Source organism: Muntiacus reevesi, chromosome 1 (genome assembly GCF_963930625.1).
Source record: "Muntiacus reevesi chromosome 1, mMunRee1.1, whole genome shotgun sequence".
Taxonomy (NCBI): Eukaryota; Metazoa; Chordata; class Mammalia; order Artiodactyla; family Cervidae; genus Muntiacus; species Muntiacus reevesi.
This window is the reverse complement of record NC_089249.1, coordinates 104,471,432-104,494,270: the sequence shown is the minus strand read 5'-3', so window position 1 is coordinate 104,494,270 and position 22,839 is coordinate 104,471,432. Positions and strand designations below refer to the sequence as shown.

The 22,839-nt window shown below is 36.5% G+C and overlaps 1 protein-coding gene and 1 non-coding gene across 9 annotated transcripts in view; one reads left to right on the top strand and one right to left on the bottom strand.

Moving 5' to 3' along the window:
- Window positions 1-19,883, bottom strand: part of LRRC39 (leucine rich repeat containing 39) — a 34,592-nt gene extending 14,709 nt beyond the window's left edge. For 5 of the 8 annotated variants that reach the window (XR_010659509.1, XR_010659510.1, XR_010659513.1 and 2 more), the window contains exons 1-8: window positions 19,780-19,883; window positions 15,513-15,705; window positions 8,594-8,699; window positions 7,072-7,228; window positions 6,390-6,526; window positions 3,632-3,777; window positions 2,494-2,646; window positions 1,456-1,592 (exon numbers count right to left, since the gene is read on the bottom strand). Coding sequence is in view for 5 of the 8 variants with exons in the window: in XM_065908088.1 (XP_065764160.1) it covers window positions 1,456-1,592; window positions 2,494-2,646; window positions 3,632-3,777; window positions 6,390-6,526; window positions 7,072-7,228; window positions 8,594-8,699; window positions 15,513-15,625 (949 nt within the window). In the remaining 3 variants the exon portion in view is untranslated. The other 3 variants (XM_065908102.1, XM_065908113.1, XM_065908122.1) reach the window with 3 other exon arrangements.
- LOC136156529 (U2 spliceosomal RNA) lies at window positions 140-330 on the top strand. Its single transcript, XR_010661067.1, has one exon. It is a non-coding gene; the product is annotated as a U2 spliceosomal RNA (small nuclear RNA).
- Window positions 19,884-22,839: the final 2,956 nt, after the last annotated feature.

Below are 22,839 nucleotides of genomic sequence, written 5' to 3'. Positions count from 1 at the left end.
ATACACATAGGAGCTGTTTCTTGATCGGCAAAATTTGCAGGTTCAGTAAACTCCTTAAACTTTAGATTGATCTACATAACTACCTCTTCCTGCATGTCCCACAGGTACATCACATACACTGTGTTGAAACTGAAGTTCAATCGCTTCTCGGCCTTTTGGCTAAGATCAAGTGTAGTATCTGTTCTTATCAGTTTAATATCTGATACGTCCTCTATCCGAGGACAATATATTAAATGGATTTTTGGAACTAGGAGTTGGAATAGGAGCTTGCTCCGTCCACTTCACGCATCGACCTGGTATTGCAGTACTTCCAGGAACGGTGCACCCCCCTTCGGGGGAAATAAACATTGTAAAAAAGAAACTGAAGTTCATGTTCCACTTCTACCACCAAACCAGCTTCTATACTTCATTTCCCCCATCTCAGCATCACCAGTCATCTAGTTGTTCCAGCCAAAACCAGATTCATCCTGGACTCCTTTTTCTCATCTTCATTCAGTCAATTCTGTCTCCTACCTGTCTTCTGTATACTTATACTCTGCTATCCAAACCTAGGTCCCAAACTATTACAAATTTTTTACATATCTTCCTCCAATCTATCCTCCATGTTACTGTTTCTGCAACCTTGCTACAACAGATCTGATGACCTCCCTTGGATGTTGGTAAAAATATTTTTTCCAGCTGAAAATACTCTTTACCTTTTGCTTGATTATACCTGCTCTTCAAAATAACTGAAGATGTAACTAAATTCTGTCTTTTAACTCAAAAGTTCTTCACATTTTAGTGAATTATAAAACAATGTTTTCTATTACTATCCTATTGCTTATTTTTTATTAACATAACTATGCCCTTTGTCCTCTTCCCTTTGGGTTAAGTCATTCCTTCCATAGTTAAAAAAAGCAACAAAAAGGTTTTAATTCTAAATTATCAGTGATTGAAATCTACACATCAGAAACTCACATTTTAACTATTGGCTAAAATCTATGTTCTCTTGATATATTTGACTCCTAGGCACAATAGCAAAATGTTTTCTCTTTTTCCTAGTCAATTTTTTTTTTCTATTTGTGGATTATTACAGAAAAAGAGGAAACAGTAGGGAAGGTAGTGTTTAATGAATTACTGACATAACAAACTGATAGAATGAGGCAGTGAAGCTTTAAGAATTACATCATTCACTTAGTCGTGCTTCAAGTTTTTGACCAGAGAAATTTATTTCCTGACTCTACTTGAAAGACTTTTTATATTTTTACAACCTTTCTCTCCAAGGCTTTATCAAAATTGTGAACACATTTAAATTTCACTTTTTTTTCCCTTCAACAATATTGACTAAGAGAGTAGGATTTGACAGAAAAGGTAAGATGGAATGAAAAGTCTATAAAGGAATTCATGTATATACATATATACATACACACATTACTAAAAAGAATTTTTAACCTGTGTTATATACAGATCTCCTACCTGCTCTCCGTGACTCCTGTATATATGTGTGCATAAACTGAAGGCCGAAAAGTTCCCGTTCCTCTTCCTCATCTATGTTTTCACTGGGAGGAAGTGTTACTTCCAATTTCAATGGGTTGTCTCGGAAGTTGACAAACCTAGCAGTTCACCAAAAAACAGTATTTTTATAGGTGCCATAGAAGTGTACATTTATTTTCCTGGAGAAAGATCAAATGATAATATACTAAATTACTCTTTTTTAACTGGTTTCAATAACTGAACATCTTGGTGAGATGTGATATATCCCAAGAATCTTTAAGTTTCTTTCCTAGAAGAAAAAAATATTAGCTTTAGACAACTTATTTTTCAAGCTTGTAAAAGCAATTATTAGTCCATAGCATATGTTTAATGTGGTATGATTTAACTTGCAAAAGCAATCCCAATGCATCTCAAAAGTACAATTAATGCTATGAACTTAAATTTTCTGCATATTTTTAAAAGTATATCTATCATTGTATTTTTACCACCAGGTACAGGGCTTAATAGTTGCTAAATAAATGAATGATTCTGTTGAAAGTTGCGGGATTTGTTATGAATTCTGATGTCTTATGCTCACTGTCAGGAAGTTAAGTTTTGGAAGATATTTGAGGAAGATCTGTTAGTAATTAACTTAGTAAAAAGTTATATTTAACATTGCCTGTGTCCATTTGTAGTTATTTAGAAGGAAAATAATCACTGTTCTTACGGTTTTGGTGTTTATATCATGGATAAAGTTTGTTAGCAATTATAAAGATGATTTTCAGGAAGATGTCACCAACAGAGGGCATTCCTTAAAGCTGATAAATCCCACTACTGTTTTAGTTTCAAGGGTTCTTGAGTAATTTAGGCAAGTATTATATGAATCCTATTTATAAATTACAGCACTTCAAAGTTGGAAGAGATTTTTAAATGTATTTATTTATGTGAATGAGAACTCAAATCTATTCTTAACAATTTCTTCATATTATTTTGTTCTGCAGCCAGAAAGGAACATGTGAGTTCTGTGTCTACAAATTTTACCTTAGATTGGTCATCTCTTCCATACACTCTGGAATATCTTGCAGTTTATTGTTGCTGAGAACAAGAGTACTCAGATTTTTCATACTGCTGATTGTTTCTGGCAAACATGTTATTTCATTCCGTTGCAGCCATAATGTATGTAGATTTTGCATTCTGAAGAATTAAAAATGTTTCTGTGATTAATCACATATAATATAAAAACCCTGGTTCTTACTAACTTAAAAAAAATGTTAATGTCATACTGTATAATATCTCGTTTAACCAGTCTGCCCGAGTTAACTGACTTTACATTACCTGATTTTAGGGAAACTGGATCAGGGAGCTAATCTCCATCTACAGTACAACTCTCATGTAGTAGTAGAAATGAAATCAAGGTATTCTACAATTCTTCACTATTTCATAGGATTATCTTGGAGAACTGCTAAAATGTTATCTAATCTGAATTAGAATCTCAAAAGCAAACTCAGAAATTATTAATATGCCCATTTAGAGCAAGGCAAGTATGCATATTGTTTAACAGCGTGGACTCACGCCAGGGTGCAAGTGTTGTTTAGTCACTAAATCATATCTGATGCTTTTGAGACCGCAGGGGACTAGAGCCCACCGAGCTCCTCTGTCCATGGGATTTCCCAGGCAAGAATACTGGGGTCGGTTGCCATTTCCTTCTCCAGGGGATCTTCCAGACGCAGGGATCAAACCCCACATCACTTGCATTGCAAGCGGATTCTTTACAGCTGAGCCACTGGAGGGTGTAGGTGCCTGGGTTCAAATCATAGCTGTCACACTTACTGTGATCTTCAGCAATTCACTAACATCTCTACATCAGTTTCCTCAATCAGTTTTTAAACTGCACAGAGCAGGCACTAAGCAATGTTGTTATTGTGGCATATTCTTGTCCATTTGTTGATCTCAGAAAGTCCGTTTTTCTGTCCCTGACCTCATGCCCCCTCCTTTTTTTGGTCTGCACCCCATGGCTTGTGGGATTTTACTTCCCCGGACCAGAGATGGAATCCGAAGTGGCACTAAACAGGTCTATTGTGAATGATTCTCTCTCGGGTCTCCTTTGTTTTGTTTGTTGTCATAGATGGCTTCAACACATCTCTCGGTAGTAAAAAAAAAAAAAAAAAAGTTATTTTACCTTTCTATAGTATCAGGAAGTTGTTCGAGTCTGTTGCTTCCCATATCAAGCCACTCAAGGGCAGGCATGTTCAACACAGCAGGAGGGATTGTAGTAAAGACGTTCATACTCAAATCAAGGTGAGTAAGCTTTAACAAATTGCTGAGCTGAAGAGGAAGGCAAAGTTTTTCAAAATGTCCACAATGTAACCTACTACAACACTCACACTGGTAAAGGAGATATTTCGCATCAAGGAGTGTTTACGTTATGCTTGGGTTTTATTTAGTCGTAGAAATCCATAGTAAATTTGAGGGAACAATAAAGCTAAATAACCTCCAGATAAAAGCTCTCATAGAAAGTTCATCTACTGAAAGAAAACATATCTTCCAAAATCACCAAGCTCCAGGGTTTAGAGAACCCACCTGGCAGAAGCTTTTTTTTTTTCTTTCTGTGAGTAAACATGTTTCCCTTTTATCTAGTAGTCAAGATTTTCTTGGGAAAACCCAAAGTTCAGAATAATAGTTATCTTTGTTAAACCCTCTTTTTTGTTCCTGATGCTTTACACATGTTACCTCAGTCATAGAATTTACTGTTTGGTAAATTCCATTTTTTAAATGAAAACACCAATAAAAAGTTGATTAAGACTAACAGCACCAGTGTGCTCAGCTTAAGAAAGCAAATATATTGATATCACTGCCCTCTATATACATCTCCCTTCTTCCTCTTGAAAGATAACTGTATCCTGAATTTGGTATCTATTATTCCCATGCATTTTCAAATGTTTTTATTACTATACATAAATATATGTTTTCTATGTTTTTCTCTCTATATATATTACTATTATGTGTATTTTTTCAGAAACAAAATTATCTTTTTATATGTTTTAATGATGATACTATACTTATCTTTAACTTGCTTTTTTCTCTCAGTGTCAGTGTTTATATGAATTCATGTTGATGCATACAGCTCTAGTTTAGTCATCAACTTTACAAAGTTAGTACCTTTTTTCCCTTTTACGGACAAAATGGTTTAGAGAGACCATGTGACCATTAGAGAGACCATTTCTGGTCTCTCTAGAAATGGTGAGCTATGATGGGCACTCAAGTTTTCATGGACCTAAAGTCACAAAATTTCTAAATTTCTCTTCTGTAGTGAAAATTTCAAAATGTAAGAATTCAGTTAAGTTTTACAAAAGATTCTCTGTTTAGCTAGGCAATTCTATGTTTTCTTTCTGTCCCTGGGCACATTCATATTCATTCCACAACTTTAACTAAAACTTCAAAAAATGCAGAGATACAGTGATTATGGGCAATGCAAAAAAGCAGTTTTCCCTTTAGTAGGTGATATTTCTCCAGCTTTAGAATCAAGTGATGAAAAAAAAATTACTTTTTCAAAACTTGTCATCAGATTTTAAATTTTTCAGATAGTTCAGAATTGTATATAAAAAGATTATTTTTGCATTAGCATAATTATGTTTGTGTGTTACAGTGTATGCATCTTAATGACTTAGAGGTACATCTCCTGTAACAGGATTTCTCAATGGTAATAAGATCCTTTGGTTATAGAAGAATGAAGAAAGATATTAAAACCATTATAATCTAAATCTTCATTTTGCATATGTGAAAACAGATGTAAGTTATGTAAAGTGGTATGTTCAAGGCCACACAGCTACTTAAAGACCACACTTAGAAATAATTCCAGGCTCATAATCTCAGTTCAGTCTTTGTTCCTATAAAACCTTTGTCTTTAAGTAAAGACATTAAGGTTAAGATAGGTTATTAGACACGCCCAAATTCACTTTTTACTGACAGAACCAAAGCTGAAAACAAAATCACAATAATTAGGAATTAGAAATGAAATATTTATTTGCCCTCTCTTAGATAAAAAGAAATTGTCCCTGTGATCATGATTTTCATCATAATTAAGTATGATAACCAAGACAAAGTGGGAAAGGGGAATAGTCTTTTGAGTTTTATTCTTTTATATAACTCTTATCCTGCAAAATCATTGTTTTCTAGGCAAAGCACCATGGAAATTTCCTTTGCTGATTCATAAGAGCCTTAAATATGCTTGAAAAAATAATACAAAAGTCTCTCTATGATCAGTTTTACCAATAACAAGATATACCAATAAAAGTTTGAAGGCTTCATAAGCCCATTGCCTTGGCTTTTCCTTGGTAGAGCCTGGGAAGCTAGCAAATACACTTCCTAATCTGAAGAATTCATGTCTTTTCATTTCACCTATATCTCAAAAGCTGATCACCTATAAAAACCAACAGATAAAAAGAGTTTTTCTATCACCACACTACCTGTGCTTTATGATAGGGACATTCATTCAGTAAGTATTACGTAATGACTTCATACTAAGCTGAGCCTTCAATTCTGGGAATAAAAACAAGATTCTCACTCTGGCCTTCAAGGAGATCACAGTCTAGTCAACAAATAATGTCAGTACTGTGCCAATAATAGAAATATCTTTTATGCTAAATAGGTCTTTCTCTAATTAAAAACATGCTTTATAATAATAAATTTTTTTCATTTATTTTTATTAGTTGGAGGCTAATTACTTTTCAATATTGTAGTGGTTTTTGCCATACATTGACATGAATCAGCCATGGATTTACATGTGTTCCCCATCCCAATAAATTGTTTTCTCTAAATATTTTCTGAAATAAAATTTATAGCATTTTTCATTAGTTTTATTTTTAGTGATCATACGGGGGAGAAGTAAATCACTAGTAGATGGAAAATATAATCCTAGGCATTTACATCATTCTGACCTCTTGTGGAAGATCACTTAGGTCTCTGTTAACAGCAAGTTCAAGTTTCTCCAAGCTGGCACAGTAACTTAGTTCCATGGGCACAGTTTTGATTCTGTTGTAACTAAGAATCAGTTCCTGAAGTCTAGTGAGCAGTCCTATGGAAAAATAATACACAATAAATAGCAGAGGGATATAAAATACTGTTTCCAGTTATTAAATATTATAGGATAACTAACTTTCCAGGTTCAAATTGGGAAATTCACATTTCCTAGTATGTGTCCTGCCCCTTCTTCAGAAAAGCAACAGATGATTTATCAGTACAGGGAAAAAAAAAAAATTTGTTCTGGTTTATCTGTAGCATATCCTGACCAGTTTTCCATCTGGGGATTCCCCCCACAATTTAAAAAATTTTATCTAATTTTTCTTGCTTGTCTTCAGTCAGTTCCCTTGTAGAAGGAATAACTGAACTAACTATTGTTTCCAGAATCAATACAATATTACTTCTAAAGAGACTTTTCTTGCATTAAAATCTCATCTTGAATCACCTCAGTAAACCTAGAAGCTTGAATCCCCTGGAAGCTTCAATTGAGATGTTTAGAGTTTTCTCAAGATGTAGGACTATATAAAGATGAGATCTTTATTCCATGTAGCAAAAAAAATTCTCAATAAAAAACACAGGAATAGAAGCAATCTTCCTTACCAATTCCTCGAGGTATCTCTGAAATTGTGTTTCGAGATAAATCTAACACAATAAGGTTCTGGAACCTTCCAATGAATTCGGGAATTTTCAGCAAGCCAATTCTATGAAGTTGCCATTCCTGTAGCTGACTCAGTTTTAGTAGAGAAGAAGGGAGAGTCTAAACTCAAATAAAAGAAATGACAGGGTTACTATATTACTTAAATTATTTCAGTATCATGCCACATTGAAATGTGATGGCAGAGGTATTATTTGATTTGTAAAAGAAATTAGGAATATTTTTTCTTTAATGAGTTACATTTCCAAGTGATTTGTGCTACTTCTAAGAACTTTAATTTTAAGAACTTTACTTTCGGGGCGGGGGTGACGCTAAACCTTCAAACCCCAGTCAGAATAACATAAACAAAATTAAGGTATTTTAGTCAATATTGCTCACACATAGAGCTGTGTTCTAAAGATTCTTTATTAGGCTTAATGAGAGTACATATGTTATTGAAAATGAGAATATGGTGGTTAATTGAAATTATAGAAAATAAAGATCATTTTAATAATTCAAACTTCTCTTCCCTTTTTTTAAAATTATCTATTTATTTTTGGCTGCTCTGGGTCTTTCTCTAGTTGCGGTGAGTGGGGGCTAGGCTCTAGTTGCTGTGGCCTCTCGTGTTGAGAAGCACAGGCTCTAAGCAGGCAGGCTTCAATAGTTGCAGCACAGACTCAGGTGCCCCAGGGCACATGGCATCTTCCAGGACCAGGGATAGAACCCATGTCCCCTGCATTGCCATGTGGATTCTTAACCAGTGGACCACCAGGGAAGTTCCTTTCCTTTCTGTTCCAAAATAGTATAGTGTTTTTAAAGACAATTTTCTTTTAAATTAAGAGTTTTAAAGTTTCAACTCTTCTGAACTCTATGCCTTTTCTCTATCAGCCTAAAGAAGCCAAAAGACAAAGGCAGTAACCACCTAGCTAAATATACCGATGTGTATGAAGACAAACACTGAATTAAAGGATAAAGGTGGCCCTTGTTAAAATTAAACTAGGCCTAACATACAAAAATTAAACAGATATGTGCTTGTATATGTGTGTGTGCGTGTACAGAAAGAGAGAGGGAGGGAAGGAGAAAAAGAGAAGGTAATATGAATCCAATTGTGGACCTAAGAAAAATTAATATACATTTCCATTTTGTGAACTTTTAACTGAGCATTAGCTTTGGAAAGTAATACGATTTTTGTTAAGCAAAGAGTCTTTATGGAAAATGAGAAAATGCTTATCAGAAGGATTAGTGGAGAAAATATTACAAATGACTTAAATCTGGGCAGCATTAAAGCACATTGGTTGAATTTTTGCACAAAAAAGTTGGGACATTATATTCATTTTCAGTTCCTGTTACCCAAATTCGTTTGGTATTATACACTATTAAAATCAGAATTCCTAACTATTTCAGACTTAGGCAAATAGTCTAAAAATCACTCTCTCAACTCTCCCACACAATGCAAAATATAAAAAATATTGCTTCTATAACGCTTACCTTCCATTCCTCTTTTTCTATCTTCAAAATGACTCTTCCATCTTCCTTGGTAACCTTTTCTCTTAGCTTGGTTAAGCTTACTCGTTCTTCCCAGATTCGTACTAGCCTAGGAGACCAGGAAATCATTTTAGGTCACAGGTAGTAATATAGGTAGCATTCACTTTTGTATGAAAAAGTAACCCATCAAAAACAAACATTTGATTGCCAGTATCTGAAAATCAGACAAGAATTATTTTGTAAGACATTTAATTTGATTAATATGATAAATGCCCTCTTTCTAAGTTTTTGAAAAGTATTCTACCTCTCCTTAGACTTTTTGTAACAGATTTGTTAAAATATAATTCACATATTATAAAAATCTGACACAATTTGGTATTTTCTGGTATATCTGCAGAGCTGTACAAACATTACCACTATCTGATCCAAAACATTTTCAGCACTCAGGAAAGAAACCCCATACCTGAGCAGTCACTCCCCATTCCTCCCTCCCTCAGGCTCTGGCAGCCAATAACCTCCTTTCTATATCTATGTATTTGCCTATTCTAGATAATTCATATAAAAGGCATTCTATTATATGTGGTCTTTTGTGTAGCAGGGTTTTATCCAAAATTTCTGCATGTGTGTATCCATACTTATTTCCTTTTTTATAGAAGAATAATATTCTACTGCATCAGTTCAGTTCAGTCGCTCAGTTGTGTCCGACTCTTTGCGACCCCAAGAACTGCAGTGCGCCAGGCCTCCCTGTCCATCACCAACTCCCAGAGCCTACCCAAACACATGTCCGTCGAGTCAGTGATGCCATCCAACCATCTCATCCTCTGTTGTCCCCGTCTCCTCCTGCCTTCAATCTTTCCCAGCATTGGGGTCTTTTCAAGTGAGTCAGCTCTTCGCATTAGGTGGCCAAAGTATTAGAGTTTCAGCTTCAGCATCAGTCCTTTCAATGAACACCCAGGGCTGATCTCCTTTAGGATGGACTGATTGGGTCTCCTTGCAGTCCAAGGGACTCTCAAGAGTCTTCTCCAACACCACAGTTCAAAAGCATCAATTCTTCTGCACTCAGCTTTCTTTACAGTCCAACTCTCACATCCATACATGACTACTGGAAAAACCATAGCCTTGATTAGACGGACTTTATTGGCAAAGTAATGTCTCTGTTTTTTAATATGCTGTCTAGGTTGGTCATAACTTTCCTGCCAAGGAGTAAGTGTCTTTTAATTTCATGGTTGCAGTCACCATCTACAGGGATTTTGGAGCCCCCCCCAAAATAAAGTTAGCTACTGTTTCCACTGTTTCCCCATTTATTTGCCATGAAGTGATGGGACCAGATGCCATGATCTTAGTTTTCTGAATGTTGAGCTTTAAGCCAACTTTTTCACTCTGCTCTTTCACTTTCATCAAGAGGCTCTTTAATTCCTCTTCACTTTCTGCCATAAGGGTGGTGTCATCTGCGTATCTGAGGTTATGGATATTTCTCCTGGCAATCTTGATTCCAGCTTGTGCTTCATCCGGCCCAGCATTTCTCATGATGTACTCTGCATATAAGTTAAATAAATAGGGTGACAATATACAGCCTTAATGGACTCCTTTCCCAGGTTGGAACCAGTCTGCTGTTCCATGTCCAGTTCTAACTGTTGCTTCTTCCTGACCTGCATACAGATTTCTCAAGAGGCAGATCAGGTGGTCTGGTATTCCCATCTCTTTCAGAATTTTCCACAGTTTATTGTGATCCCCATGGTCAAAAGCTTTGGCATAGTCAATAAAGCAGAAATAGATGTTTTACTGAAATTCTCTTGCTTTTTCAATGATCCAACAGATGTTGGCAATTTGATCACTCGTTCCTCTGCCTTTTCTAAATTCATCTTGAACATCTGGAAGTTCATGGTTCATGTATTGCTGAAGCCTGGCTTGGAGAATTTTAAGCATTACTTTTCTAGCGTGTGAGATGAGTGCAATTGTGCAGTAGTTTGAGCATTGCTTTTCTTTGGGATTGGAATGAAAACTGACCTTTTCCAGTTCTGTGGCCACTGCTGAGTTTTCCAAGTTTGCTGGCATATTGAGTGCAGCACTTTCACAGCATCATCTTTTAGGATTTGAAAGAGCTCAACTGAATTTCCATCACCTCCACTAGCTTTGTTCATAGTGATACTCCCTAAGGCCCATTTGACTTCACATTCCAGGATGTCTGGCTCTAGGTGAGTGATCACACCATCATGATTATCTGGGTCATGAAGATCTTTTTGTACAGTTCTTCTGTGTATTCTTGCCACCTCTTCTTAATATCTTCTGCTTCTGTTAGGTCCATACCATTTCTGTCCTTTATCGAGCCCATCTTTGCATGAAATGTTCCCTTGGTATCACTAATTTTCTTGAAGAGATCTCTAGTCTTTCCCATTCTATTGTTTTCCTCTATTTCTTTTCATTGATCGCTGAGGAAGGCTTTCTTATCTCTCCTTGCTATTTTTTGGAACTCTGCATTCAAATGGGTATATCTTTCTTTTTCTCCTTTGCTTTTCACTTCTCTTTTTTTCACAGCTCTTTGTAAGGCCTTCTTAGACAGCCATTTTGCTTTTTTGCATTTCTTTTTCTTGGGAATGGTCTTGATCCCTGTCTCCTGTACAGTGCCACGAACCTCCGTCCATAGTTCATCAGGTACTCTATCAGATCTAGTCCCTTAAATTCTACTGCATGGATATACCAAATCTGTTGACCCATTCATCAGTTGATGGACATTATTAAGTATTATAAATAACGCTGCTATGAATATTCATGTAAAATTTTTAGGTAGATCTATGTTTTCATTTCTCTTGAGTGTGTATATTCCTAAGAGTGGAGTTGCTGGATCATTTCATAAATCTACATTTAACTTTTTAAAGCCAAACAGTGTCCAAATTGCTTGCATCATTTTCCCTTCCCACCAGCAGTGTATGAGGGCTCTGGTTGCTCCATAGCTTTGCCAACAGTTGTTAGTGTCCGTCTTCTTGATCAGAGCTATCCTAGTGGGTGTGAAGTGGTACCTCACTGTTGTTTTGATTTGTATTTATTAAGTATCTAATCTATAGATATCTAGTTTAAAAGTTTTTAAAAGGCTTGCAAATGATATAGTTCAACTTCAGAGTTAAATTATATGTTACTATATTCCATTTTATCCAGATTTAGTTTTCCAGATATAAAAATGCACAAAATTCTGGAATACATCCTATTGAATTTTGGTTCGTAGCAAAAATACATAATATCAATCTATAAAAATGACTGACAAAAGGTTGCAGAAAGTTACCTATTCCTATACTAGAAATTTTTCATGTATGAAAAATAAAGAATGAGTTTAGAATGGAAAGTTTTACACTTTTAGCCTATTAGAATGATACAGAATAAACAAAACATAAGCAATCATTAAAGAACATAGGTTTAAGCAAGTTGAATATTTATTTACCAAAATTCTCTTGACATCTGAGAGTTAATATATATTCTTAGCAGTTTTACATATTAACTGATCTTCAGGGAGGGTTTTATTTTAATGAACAGAAAATCAAATATCTCTTAAAGTGTAGTATTTGCTATCTCAATATGTTTATGTTTGCAAAATATTTCTATGGAGCCTGCATATTTTCATCCATTACTTTTCTGAAAATTCACTAATTTGCTAACAATTGCACTGTGGCAATGGCTGTGTGTGACCTTCCAGGCTGAACAGCCCCTCACTCATGCCCAACTCTTTGCGACCCCATGGGCTGTAGCCCACCAGGATCCTCTGTCCATGGAATTCTCCAGGCAAGGATACTGGAGTGGGTTGCCATTTCCTTCTCCAGGGGATCTTCCCGACCCAGGGATTGAACCCAGGTCAGATTGCAGGCAGACGCTTTACCGCCTGAGCTACTAGGGAAGCCCTAGTAGGGAAGCTCCAATAAATGTGATTAAGTGAGACAAAATAAGTAATGCCATCTGTTCAATTATACCATGTTTTATAAAAATAGAACTATTCAAATGGTAGACATAGTGATTATTAATTACTTTACTGCTCACTGAGATATACATATTCCAGAGTAAGATATAATGTTGAGCAATGAGGTGTCTTGCTCCCTACACTTTAACTTCAATTAAAGATCTCCATCAAGCACCTATTATATGCCAAATATTATGTTAGACATTGTGGATACAAAAACCTCTGTCCTTCATGAGTTTATAGTGAGGGTAACTATTACCAGATAAGTTTATTTCCATCTCTTTAATGATTCGCTTATTCTTTCTGGCTCTGTGTGATCTAAATCCAGAATGTATCACTTAATTCAGAGACCATGGACAAGACGTCTCACTTCCAAGGATTTTGCCAATAATATAGGGGGTTTGGATTAAATAATATCTAGTGTTTCTTCTAGCTGTAATATTCTGTAATTCCTACACTGCTTATTTTAAGCTTGAAGCTCTTTCAAGTTTTGAATAGAAATTTTCTACCTCCTCTAAAACCCTTCTATTATACTCTAAAGCCTTTCTCAAATGTCATTATTTCAACTCTTACCCAAGAGCTTAATTTTTTTCCAGGCAACCTTGTATCAAAAGACAGAACAATTTCTGTTCACACATAAGGCTTGGGGGACTTCCCTGATGGAGAAGTGGTTAAGACTTCATGCTTCCACTGCAGGAAGCATGGATCGGATTCCTGGTGGGGGAACTTAAGATCCCCTGGCGCAACCAAAAATAAAAAAAACTTAAGGGTTTTTAGTTAAATCTTTAGCCACTTTAACTGAGAAAAGAGCATTAGATTACATTCTTACCTTTTTTTTGTCCCTTGCCTGTTTTGTGCAGAGAAAATTGAAGCTGCTGATTAAATGATTCTTAGCCAGACATATTTAATATTAATAGGTGAAATTCAGAAGTAAAGAAGTAACTCATGATTTCTGACCACTGTTTTTTAAAAAATTGGATAGGATTTATTAAGAGTACTTGAGTTAACAGAGAACAGTCTTATGGTTGCCAAGGGTGGGAATGTTGGAGCGGGGAGGATTGGCAGTTTGGGATTAGCAGATGTAAAGTAGTATATATAGGATGGATAAACAACAAGGAACTATATTCAATAGCCTGTGATAAACCATAACGGAAAATATTATGAAAAAGGATACATATGTGTGTGTGTATATATATAACTGAGTCACTTTACTATACAGCAGAAATTAATAGGACATTGTAAATCAACTATATTTCAGTAAAATTTTTTAAAAAGAGTACTCAAGTCGTTTGTCATAATTGTATAATATAAACATAATAGGTTTTGTAAGAGTAGTTTTACATGTAAAGGGTCAATCTAGGGAAATTTAAGACCTGAGGTTAATATAATGCTTACTGAGTCAGATTGCTTAGGTATGAATACTAGTGAATACCAGTTCCACATTTATTAGCAGTATGATCTTTGACAAGTTACCTAGGCCTATCCTTCAGGTTTTCCATCTTTAAAATGGAGAAAATAACATCACCCATGTGTCACAGAGATTCCTTATCATTCTCCAATATGTTACTCCTCTTCTTCCTCATAATAGATCCTCTAAATATAACTGGGCACAAGACTTCATTTAGCCATCCTCCCTTGCAGTTAGGAATGGGTCATATGAAGCTTTGGCTAGTGAGATGTTAGCAGAAATAGTAATGTGTGCAACTTCCAGTTCGGGCCATGAAGTAACTAAAGTCTGTTCCTAAATGGAAACCATGCCCAGTTGAGCAACAAGATAAAAAGTCTGAATGTCTGACGCAGTAGAGTGCTATGCCAGTCCTCTTCTTTGCTGGGAGAATATCAGTTATTTCCAAGTTTTTACACTCCCTCCAAGTTACCCAAATATAAATCTTAATTTGTCTAAACCAGTCATACAATCTCATTCCCCTAAAAGGTTACTGGATTAGGGGTGCAAAAATGACCTGATTCTGGCCCATGAGAGGTGAAGGAGAGGCTTAGCTAGGGGACCTCAGAAAGGTATTTTCATTCTTAAATAAGAAACAGAAATAAATATAATAGATCCCACTCTTCTGATAACATGATGATGTCTGGCTGCGATGCCTGAAAGTGTACCAGTCACCCTGCAACACTGAGAGATGCTAACCTGAAGCCCAAACTGGCCTACCAAGACTAGCTGTGAAAGGTGAGAGAAGCAGAGTCCAAAACACTGCGGAAGCTCTGGAATTGCCTAAACTCAGGACTTCCCTATTGTTTAAGCCATTTTTAGTTGTGTTTTCTTTTATTAGCTGGCACAAGACCGTTTTTTAAAATGAGATATAATTGGCATATAACATTATATTAAGTCTAAGTGTACAACATAATGGCTTGGTATTTGTACATATTGCAAAAACACTCAACATTGCCATTCAATGTTTAGAAAGAGATCTAATGAGTGATAAGTGTAGGGAGCTATATCGAATCTATGAGGACCGGGGCTATGCTTGAAAAAGTAATACTTTGGATACTTTGGAAACATCCAGTGAGGAAAGTAGGTAGGTATCAATAAGGCAGAGGAAATGAGAGTCAAACTATAACCCAAATAGAGGACTCAGGTGATCCACAGTGGCCCTGGCTGGAACTCACAGCTATTTAGTTGGGTGAGAATCGACTGAATTTTCTAACGCAAAATGTTGTTTTAGCTTCTAGGGAATATAATGTTGAACAAACAATCTCTGAAAAGTAGACTAAATGATACTAATTGAACTTTGATGAATGTTGAACAGACTCCGAGGATAATTACTAAATTCATTTGTATTTTTTGTGGCCCACATCATATGGCCACACTTCATTGTTAGGTGCTTCCTTTAGTTATATTTTGAGTTTTCTGTAAATAAAAACCTCTATAAAATTCAATAATAAGGCAATTAATAAATACTATTTTAATAATGAAGATGTTATAAATTTTTGTTAATTCAAAATAATAAACATGTTTTAGCATACTTTTGTTGGAATTCCTTCTCTCGCTTCAGGTCTTCATTGAGTTTCTTTATTCTTTTTTCCCAAACTTCCTTTACAGCATTGACAGCCCCAGTACTAACCACATTTTCTGACATGATTTCTCCACATTGTCACAGCGTCACCAACTTCATTAAATTTTGAATAACTGAATCACAGATGCCATCTCAGAAAGGACCTGATTGAACCAGAGAGGGGGGAGAAATGTGTTTCAGAATGTTTATTGAATGCCATAATGAACATAATAGCTTATATTTATTGAACACATTCTGTGTTCCCAGGACTATTTAATGTACCTTAAATGCCATATTTCACTTAATAATTCTCATAAAAATGTCATGACATGGGTACTTTCATTGTCTTTGTATAAAGAGGAGAAAATCAAGCTCTAGAAAAGGTGGCTAAATGGTTTACATCCTATCTCTAATAAGTGACAGAGGGTGGAACTGATGCCAAGTCTACTTCCTTTGTTACTATTAATTCACAGTAATGAAAAACTGCAACTACTTTACATGCCTAATTATAGGGAAATATGTAGTAATGGATATCCAAGATGAGCAGGCATCTTGACAGAGCTACTTAATCTAGATGCTATATACACGAGCTGGAATTCAGTTAAGTGGTAATATAGTGGGATTGTTTGCCCTTGTGGGAAATAAATTGCAAATGGATTCATCTAACATTGAGGATTATGACCTGAATCTTGGAAAAGAGAGGCAAACAATAATAGGGGAATGGTTATGTAAGTCACAGTAGATCTATTTGATGAGATGTTCTTTGCCTATATAGTGGTATAGTGGTATTGATTTCAAATAGTGGTATTTCATATTCATATTTCATTTTCATATAGTGGTATTGATTTTTCACCAAATTAGCAATAATGAAAGAATTTGATTCACAATTAATTTATTTCTTCAAAATTCAAGAAGTAAAAGATGCCCACAATTACCACTTTCATTCAACATTATATTGAAATGCAATAAAGCAATATCATGAATAAAATAGAAAGGTATACAGTTTGGAAAAGGAGAAGTAAAATTTGCAACAGCATAGGAAAAAGATACTCTCATACACTAGTGTGACAGCACACATTATCAGTCTCTATGGAGAGAATTCTGGTAATATCTATCAAACTTAAAAGTCACACCAACACTTGTAGGAATTTACACAAAATATTTTCAATTTTAAAATGACACATTACAAAATTATTCACTGTAGGGTTTTTCATGACAGCAAGAGGTTGCAAACAACAATAACTTTCTACCAGTAAATTACAGTAGATGCATATTACGATGAATTATATAGCTCCATAAAGAAGGAAAAGCATTATACACTGATAAAGCATGATGTCCAAAATGTATGACTATGACACAATTTATTTATCCATTCTAATTAATGTGGATATTTAGATCCTCAATTTTTGCTCTAATGAGCAAAGCTGTGTCTGAAATTCCTGTTCTTATCTTCTTGCTGCTTAAGTGGTATTATCTCTATTGCGTATACCCAAAATTAGAATTGTTAGATCACTATGTCCAAATTTATAAGATAGAGGCCAATTGTTTTTCAAATTGATAAGATAGAGGCCAATTGTTTTCATTGTACAGTTGTAGTAAGTAATTTCCAATGGAAAACAAATGGCCACTATCTTAATTATAGGAACAGTTTCCATTGGAAATTGTTTCCCCATTGATGTATGTCCTCACCCCATATTACTGCGTAAAATGATATCTCATCATAATCATAATTTATGTTTTTCGGATTATTAACTGCTCCAGGCTAATAAAGATTGCCCAACTAAATAAAAGACAAAATCCTGTGTATTATTTACAAGGGCATACCTAAAACATGAACATAGAAAAAATGGAAGGCACAAAATAGAAAAAGATCAGCCTAGGTTTGTACAGAAGAGAAATTAAAATATATGTTCACACAAAACTTGTACATGAATGTTGATAGTAGCATTATTCACAATGGCCCCAAAGTGGAAAACAAGTAGCTGACAAGTGGAAACAAATGGCCGATAACTAACAAATGGCTATTAATGAACAAAATGTGACGTATTCATACAATGGAATGTGACTCTGGCATGAAAAGGAGCTAAGCTACATCATGGGGAAACTTTGAGTAAAATGATGCTGATAGAAGTCAGATACAAAACACCAAAAATTGTATTATCCCATTTATATAAAATGTCCAGAATAGGCAAATCCATGAAGAAAGAATGTAGATTAATGATAACCATGGGGCTTTATAGAGGGGGAAATAGGAGTGATTGCTAAGAGTACAAAGTTTCTTTTCTGAGTGATGAAAATCAACTTTTGAAATAAATCAACCTATGAAAAAGCAAAGATTATTTATGGCTAAAAACATGGAATGTAATATGGCAGGGAATGTTTGACGGGAGGATTCCTACGTGCTGTCTCTCATGAGCCCTTTGTCCCTCTTCAAGCGGAACAGCACGTGCTCCCAGGGACTGAGGTCACTGTGTGAGGCAGGCTTGGGTCTCCTTTAGTAAGCATTCTCTTTAGGACAAAACAGCTTAATCTCCTTCCCCTTTCTTGAGATATGGATTGTCTCCTGACCTTGTGACTACCATTATTACCCTTGTTCCCTTGGTAATGATTGCTGTACATTTGGTTTTCTGATCTCTATCATTCCCAAAGAAGTTTCTTTTACTGCAGCCTATATATACTCATAGAAAAATCATTAAAGCACCTTTGCGTCATCAGAGCTTAGGTCCCCGGGTCTTTTTTGTCTCTCTCTCTCTCTTTCTCTCTCTTTCTCTGGCTGACTCTCTGGAGCGTGGAGACCCATCGTGCTCACTTTTCTGCCCGGGCTTCTAAGACCCCCTCGAGAGGGCGCCTGGTGCCTTCGTGAGCGATGCAAGTCCTGTGTCAAGGACTTTATTGGTCCTCTGCGTAAACCAAGGGATATCAGCCTCTTTCTCTCTTTCACTTTATCATTGACTCCGTACCACATGGTTCAGGTCCATTAAGGGACCCCAGCAGTAATACATCTTCAAAATATAAAAATAAAAGTTCTTTTAATAGGGTGTAGAAGAAGGATATGGGAAAATAGAGGGTGAGGGAGATAAGAGATATAGTCTATACTTTATGGAATGAGAGAGATTTAAGTATTGAAGCTATAAGGCAACAACATAGAAATTAAAAGAGATATAACTCTATGGGAGTGCAGGTGAATTTAAGAATCATCTTTCATAATGAAACAATAGATAATGTCTAAAGTTGAGAAGACACAGTATACTGCCTTTGAAAAAGAAAAAAGTATTAAGGAGGTAACCACTGAAAACTAAATACTGAAATAGTTAAAATGGTTACTTTTAGGGTGATAAAAATGGGATACCTAATATTGCTTTTTTACTATTAATCTCCTCTAAATTATTGATTTCTTTAAAACTATGTAATTTGTGTGTGAGACAGAAAGGCAGAGACAGAGAGAGGAAGAAAAATGTATTAAAAGAGGGAAAAGTTTAACATTTGAGGATGAATATATAATTGCTGATATGCAGGAAATTATTAGGAGGAGGTCCTTACGTAAAGCAATAAATGCAGCATTTAAATGGGAACAGGTTTGCAAGATTTTTCTCTCATCAAGAAACTAGAGGTGTTTATGTTGATAATCCAACCCTCTGGGTATTAATATCACTGTCCAATTGTAATTTATTGTCTCAGATGTAAGCAGGTTTGAAGCATGCATTTATCAGGTAATAAAGAATTAAAATCTCAAGTACCTACATGTAAATGTATATTTTACTAGACATGTATAACTTCATGTGCTGATTCATTTCCCCATTTCCCATTAAACTTTAATCAACTATCAATTTTCCTATAACAGTAACCAACGTCCCTTTGCGGAAAACAAGTCAGTAGTGATATATGAACTTCTGCCTCCCACATGGGCTTGTGTTCTCTACCTTGGTTATTACAACAGAAAAACACAAACCATGGCAGTAAAGTAAGCATGGCTGTGACATGACTAAGAAGTCAACTCCCCAGAGTCAAAGGAAAACAAAAGAAATATAATCTCTGAAGAAACACTTCTTCATTTCTGGGGAAGTCAGTCTTCCAGAGGAGGACAACTTGATGATGACTATGAGTCTCCAAAGAGACTTTTAAATTCAATTCCAACTTTAGTTGTACCTTCCAGCAAACACAGACACAGTAAAAACATCAACAGCCATCTATTTATAAGTCAAGAGTAGGAAAAAAAAATGTTTTTGAAAAATACGTACCGTGGTCAGTGCATACAGGAGCTGACATGTCCAAAGTTAGTGTATCAGCTAGGAGTGGACTGAAGGCAGAATTGTTTTCAGTGTGACTCCCAGTGATGAAAATCCTCAGTCAGACTGTAGCTGGGTGAAATGTAATGTCAGCCTAGTTCTAATTTTAGTTCATGGAGAAAGCTGAGAATAGCAAAAATCACATGGAGCTTCTGTGCAAAGGACCAACTGATAACATGTGAAGTGCATTCCGTGTGCTGCAAAATGCTGGGCTGCAGGTATTCTAAAACGACCATGCATGCATGCCAAGTTGCTTCAGTCGTGTCTGACTCTGCGACCCCAGGGACTGTAGCCCACCAGGCTCCTCTGTCCATGGAATTTTCCAGACAAAAATACTTGAGTGAGTTGCCATTTGCTACTCCAGAGGATCTTCTTGACCCAGAGATTGAACACACATCTCCTGCGTCTCCTGCACTGGCAGATTCTTTATCACTAGCAACACCTGGGAAGCCCCAATTATTCCATAGAAATTCTCTAATGCCTCTATAGTGAGTAAGTTCAGAGAGTTGTGGGGTTTCTCAAGATCACAGAAACAGTAAAGGAGATCACAGAACCTAAACTCTGTAACCTCCCTGTCCAGAGAGCTCTCACCATTCCACACACAGCTGCCTTGAATATGTTCATAGTCAACACTGAAGTTCAGGGAGGAGTTTTGTTTCCATTAAAAAGAAGACTAAATTGTTCCCTTGGAAACAATTTAGATTTATTTCTGCGTTTGGCACTGTCTACGATTAAATTTTAATTTGACCATACTTATAGAAAATTCACAAATTTCAAAGTTTCTCTCTTTTCTTACCTAGCCTCTTATTTCCCATAATGCAGATCTAAGAGGTAACACTGCAGGGAGTGAGACAAGTTGAGAAGTTGTTAAAGTGACCTACACTAGAGAAATGGCAGGGAGAGTGGGAACAAAGTGAACAGATACATGAACTGTTTATGAGGAGATTAGGCTATTTTGGTTATTTGAGGACAATAAGGGATTAGAAAGGGTTTCCCTGGTAGCTCAGCTGGTAAAGAATCTGCCTGCAATGCAGGAGACCCCAGTTCAATTCCTGGTCGGGGAGATCCCCTGGTGAAGGGACAGGCTAACTGCTCGGGCTCCCCTGGTGACTCCAGACTGTAAAGAATTTGCCTGCAATGCAGAAGCCTGGGTTCAATCCCTGGGTTGGGAAGATCCCCTGGAGGTGGCATAGCAACCCACTCCATATTCTTGCCTGGAGAATCCCATGGACAGAGGAGCCTGGCGGACGACAGTCCATGGAGTCTCAAAGAGTCAGACATGACTGAGCGACCAAGCATACACACAAGGGATTAGAAAGAAGAGATAAGGCATGTATAGTGATGATCTGTCATTCATGGCTGCCCATATCTTCCAAACACCCTCTGCACATCTTGATAACACCGCCCCGCCCCACCCCCACCCCCTGCCATTGTGAATCTACTCTACCAAGATAAAATTAGGGGAAAATATCCCAGTCTCCCTTGCTGCTGGATTAGGGATGCGACTAAGATTTTGCTAATCATCTACTTTGATTTAGAGGCAAAGCAGGTGAGGACACAGGCTGAGTGACCAGAGTCCATTCTTGCTGGTGTGGGTACAGCAGAGAAAATACATTCAGGAGTTAGTTTGGGCAGCAAGACTTTCCAGACCACAGTAGATGAAGCTGGTTCTGGGAACAGCCCCAATAGCTCCCTCACCAGCCCAGTTCTGTAATATAGTTCCAGGAGTTGTTTTGTGAACTAACGTCACTTCCTTAAACCTGCTTGGGAGAATTCTGTTATCTGCATCTGAAAAACTGACACAAGTATTGTAACTGTCTTGTTAGATTTCCAAACATATTCTTATTCTGCTATTTATTCATCTACCAATTTCAGAATCACCTATTGACTTCGTACCATGAAAGATGAGTATTCTGTTGTCTTAAACCACCCACTCATTATCCTACAGTTCCCCTTCTCCTGTCCTCTCCCAGTTCTACTATAATTTTTGTTAAATCAGTAGTGATCATTATTATTTTGAAAATATTATTCATAGATGAACTAAATAGTAGATATTATTACATTGCTTTACTTTGGTACTTTCTGTGTTTTCTGGAGTTAAGTGTACTTTTTAAACTTTTTCAATTTCCTGTGTATGTTTACTATATCTTTATACACTTGAATATCCCAATTCCCACTGCATGTAGCTCAGACAAGTTACTTAATCTCCCTGTGCCTCTGTTCCTTATTGGTAAAATGTAGATAAAAATAAGAGCGGCTCATGGGTTTTCATGAGGATTAAGTGAGTTAAGATATGAAAGAGCTTGGACAGTGCCTGCAGATAATAAGTCTTCATTAGGGTTTGTTATTTTTTCCACTCTCCAGCAGTGGAGCCAAGGGAAGAGCTGGGTGTGGATGTCAGTGCTGAAGACTGTCTAAGTTTAAAAGAATTTTCTTCTGAGACTGAGATAAAACAATTTTTTTAAAGTCTTGGTTGAATTTGTTATAGCATTACTTTGGTTTTTGGCAGCACAGCATGTGGGATCTTAGCTTCTCAACCAAGAATTGAACCTGCACCCCCTGCATTGGAAGGTGAAGTCTTAGCCAGTGGACCACCAGGGAAACCCTGAACTGAGATAAAATTAAGAAGACAGCTTCATAGTGGAGGGGGGATAAACGAGTTCATCTAGCTTAGCTGGTAAAGAACATGCCTGCAAGGCAGGAGACCCCAGTTCAATTCCTGGGTCAAGAAGATCCCTGGAGAAGGGTTAGGCTACCCACTCCAGTATTCTTGGTGGCTCAAATGGTAAGATATCTGCCTGCAATGCGGAAGACCTGGGTTCAATCCCGGGATTGGGAAGATCCCCTGGAGGAGGGCATGGCAATCCACTCCAGGATTCTTGCCTGGAGAATCCCCATGGACAGAGGTGGGTTACAGTCCATGGGGTCACAAAGAGTCGGACACGACTGAGCTACTAAGCATAGCACACAGCTAAATGGCTCCACTCTTCACACAAAGTTAGTATCTCATTT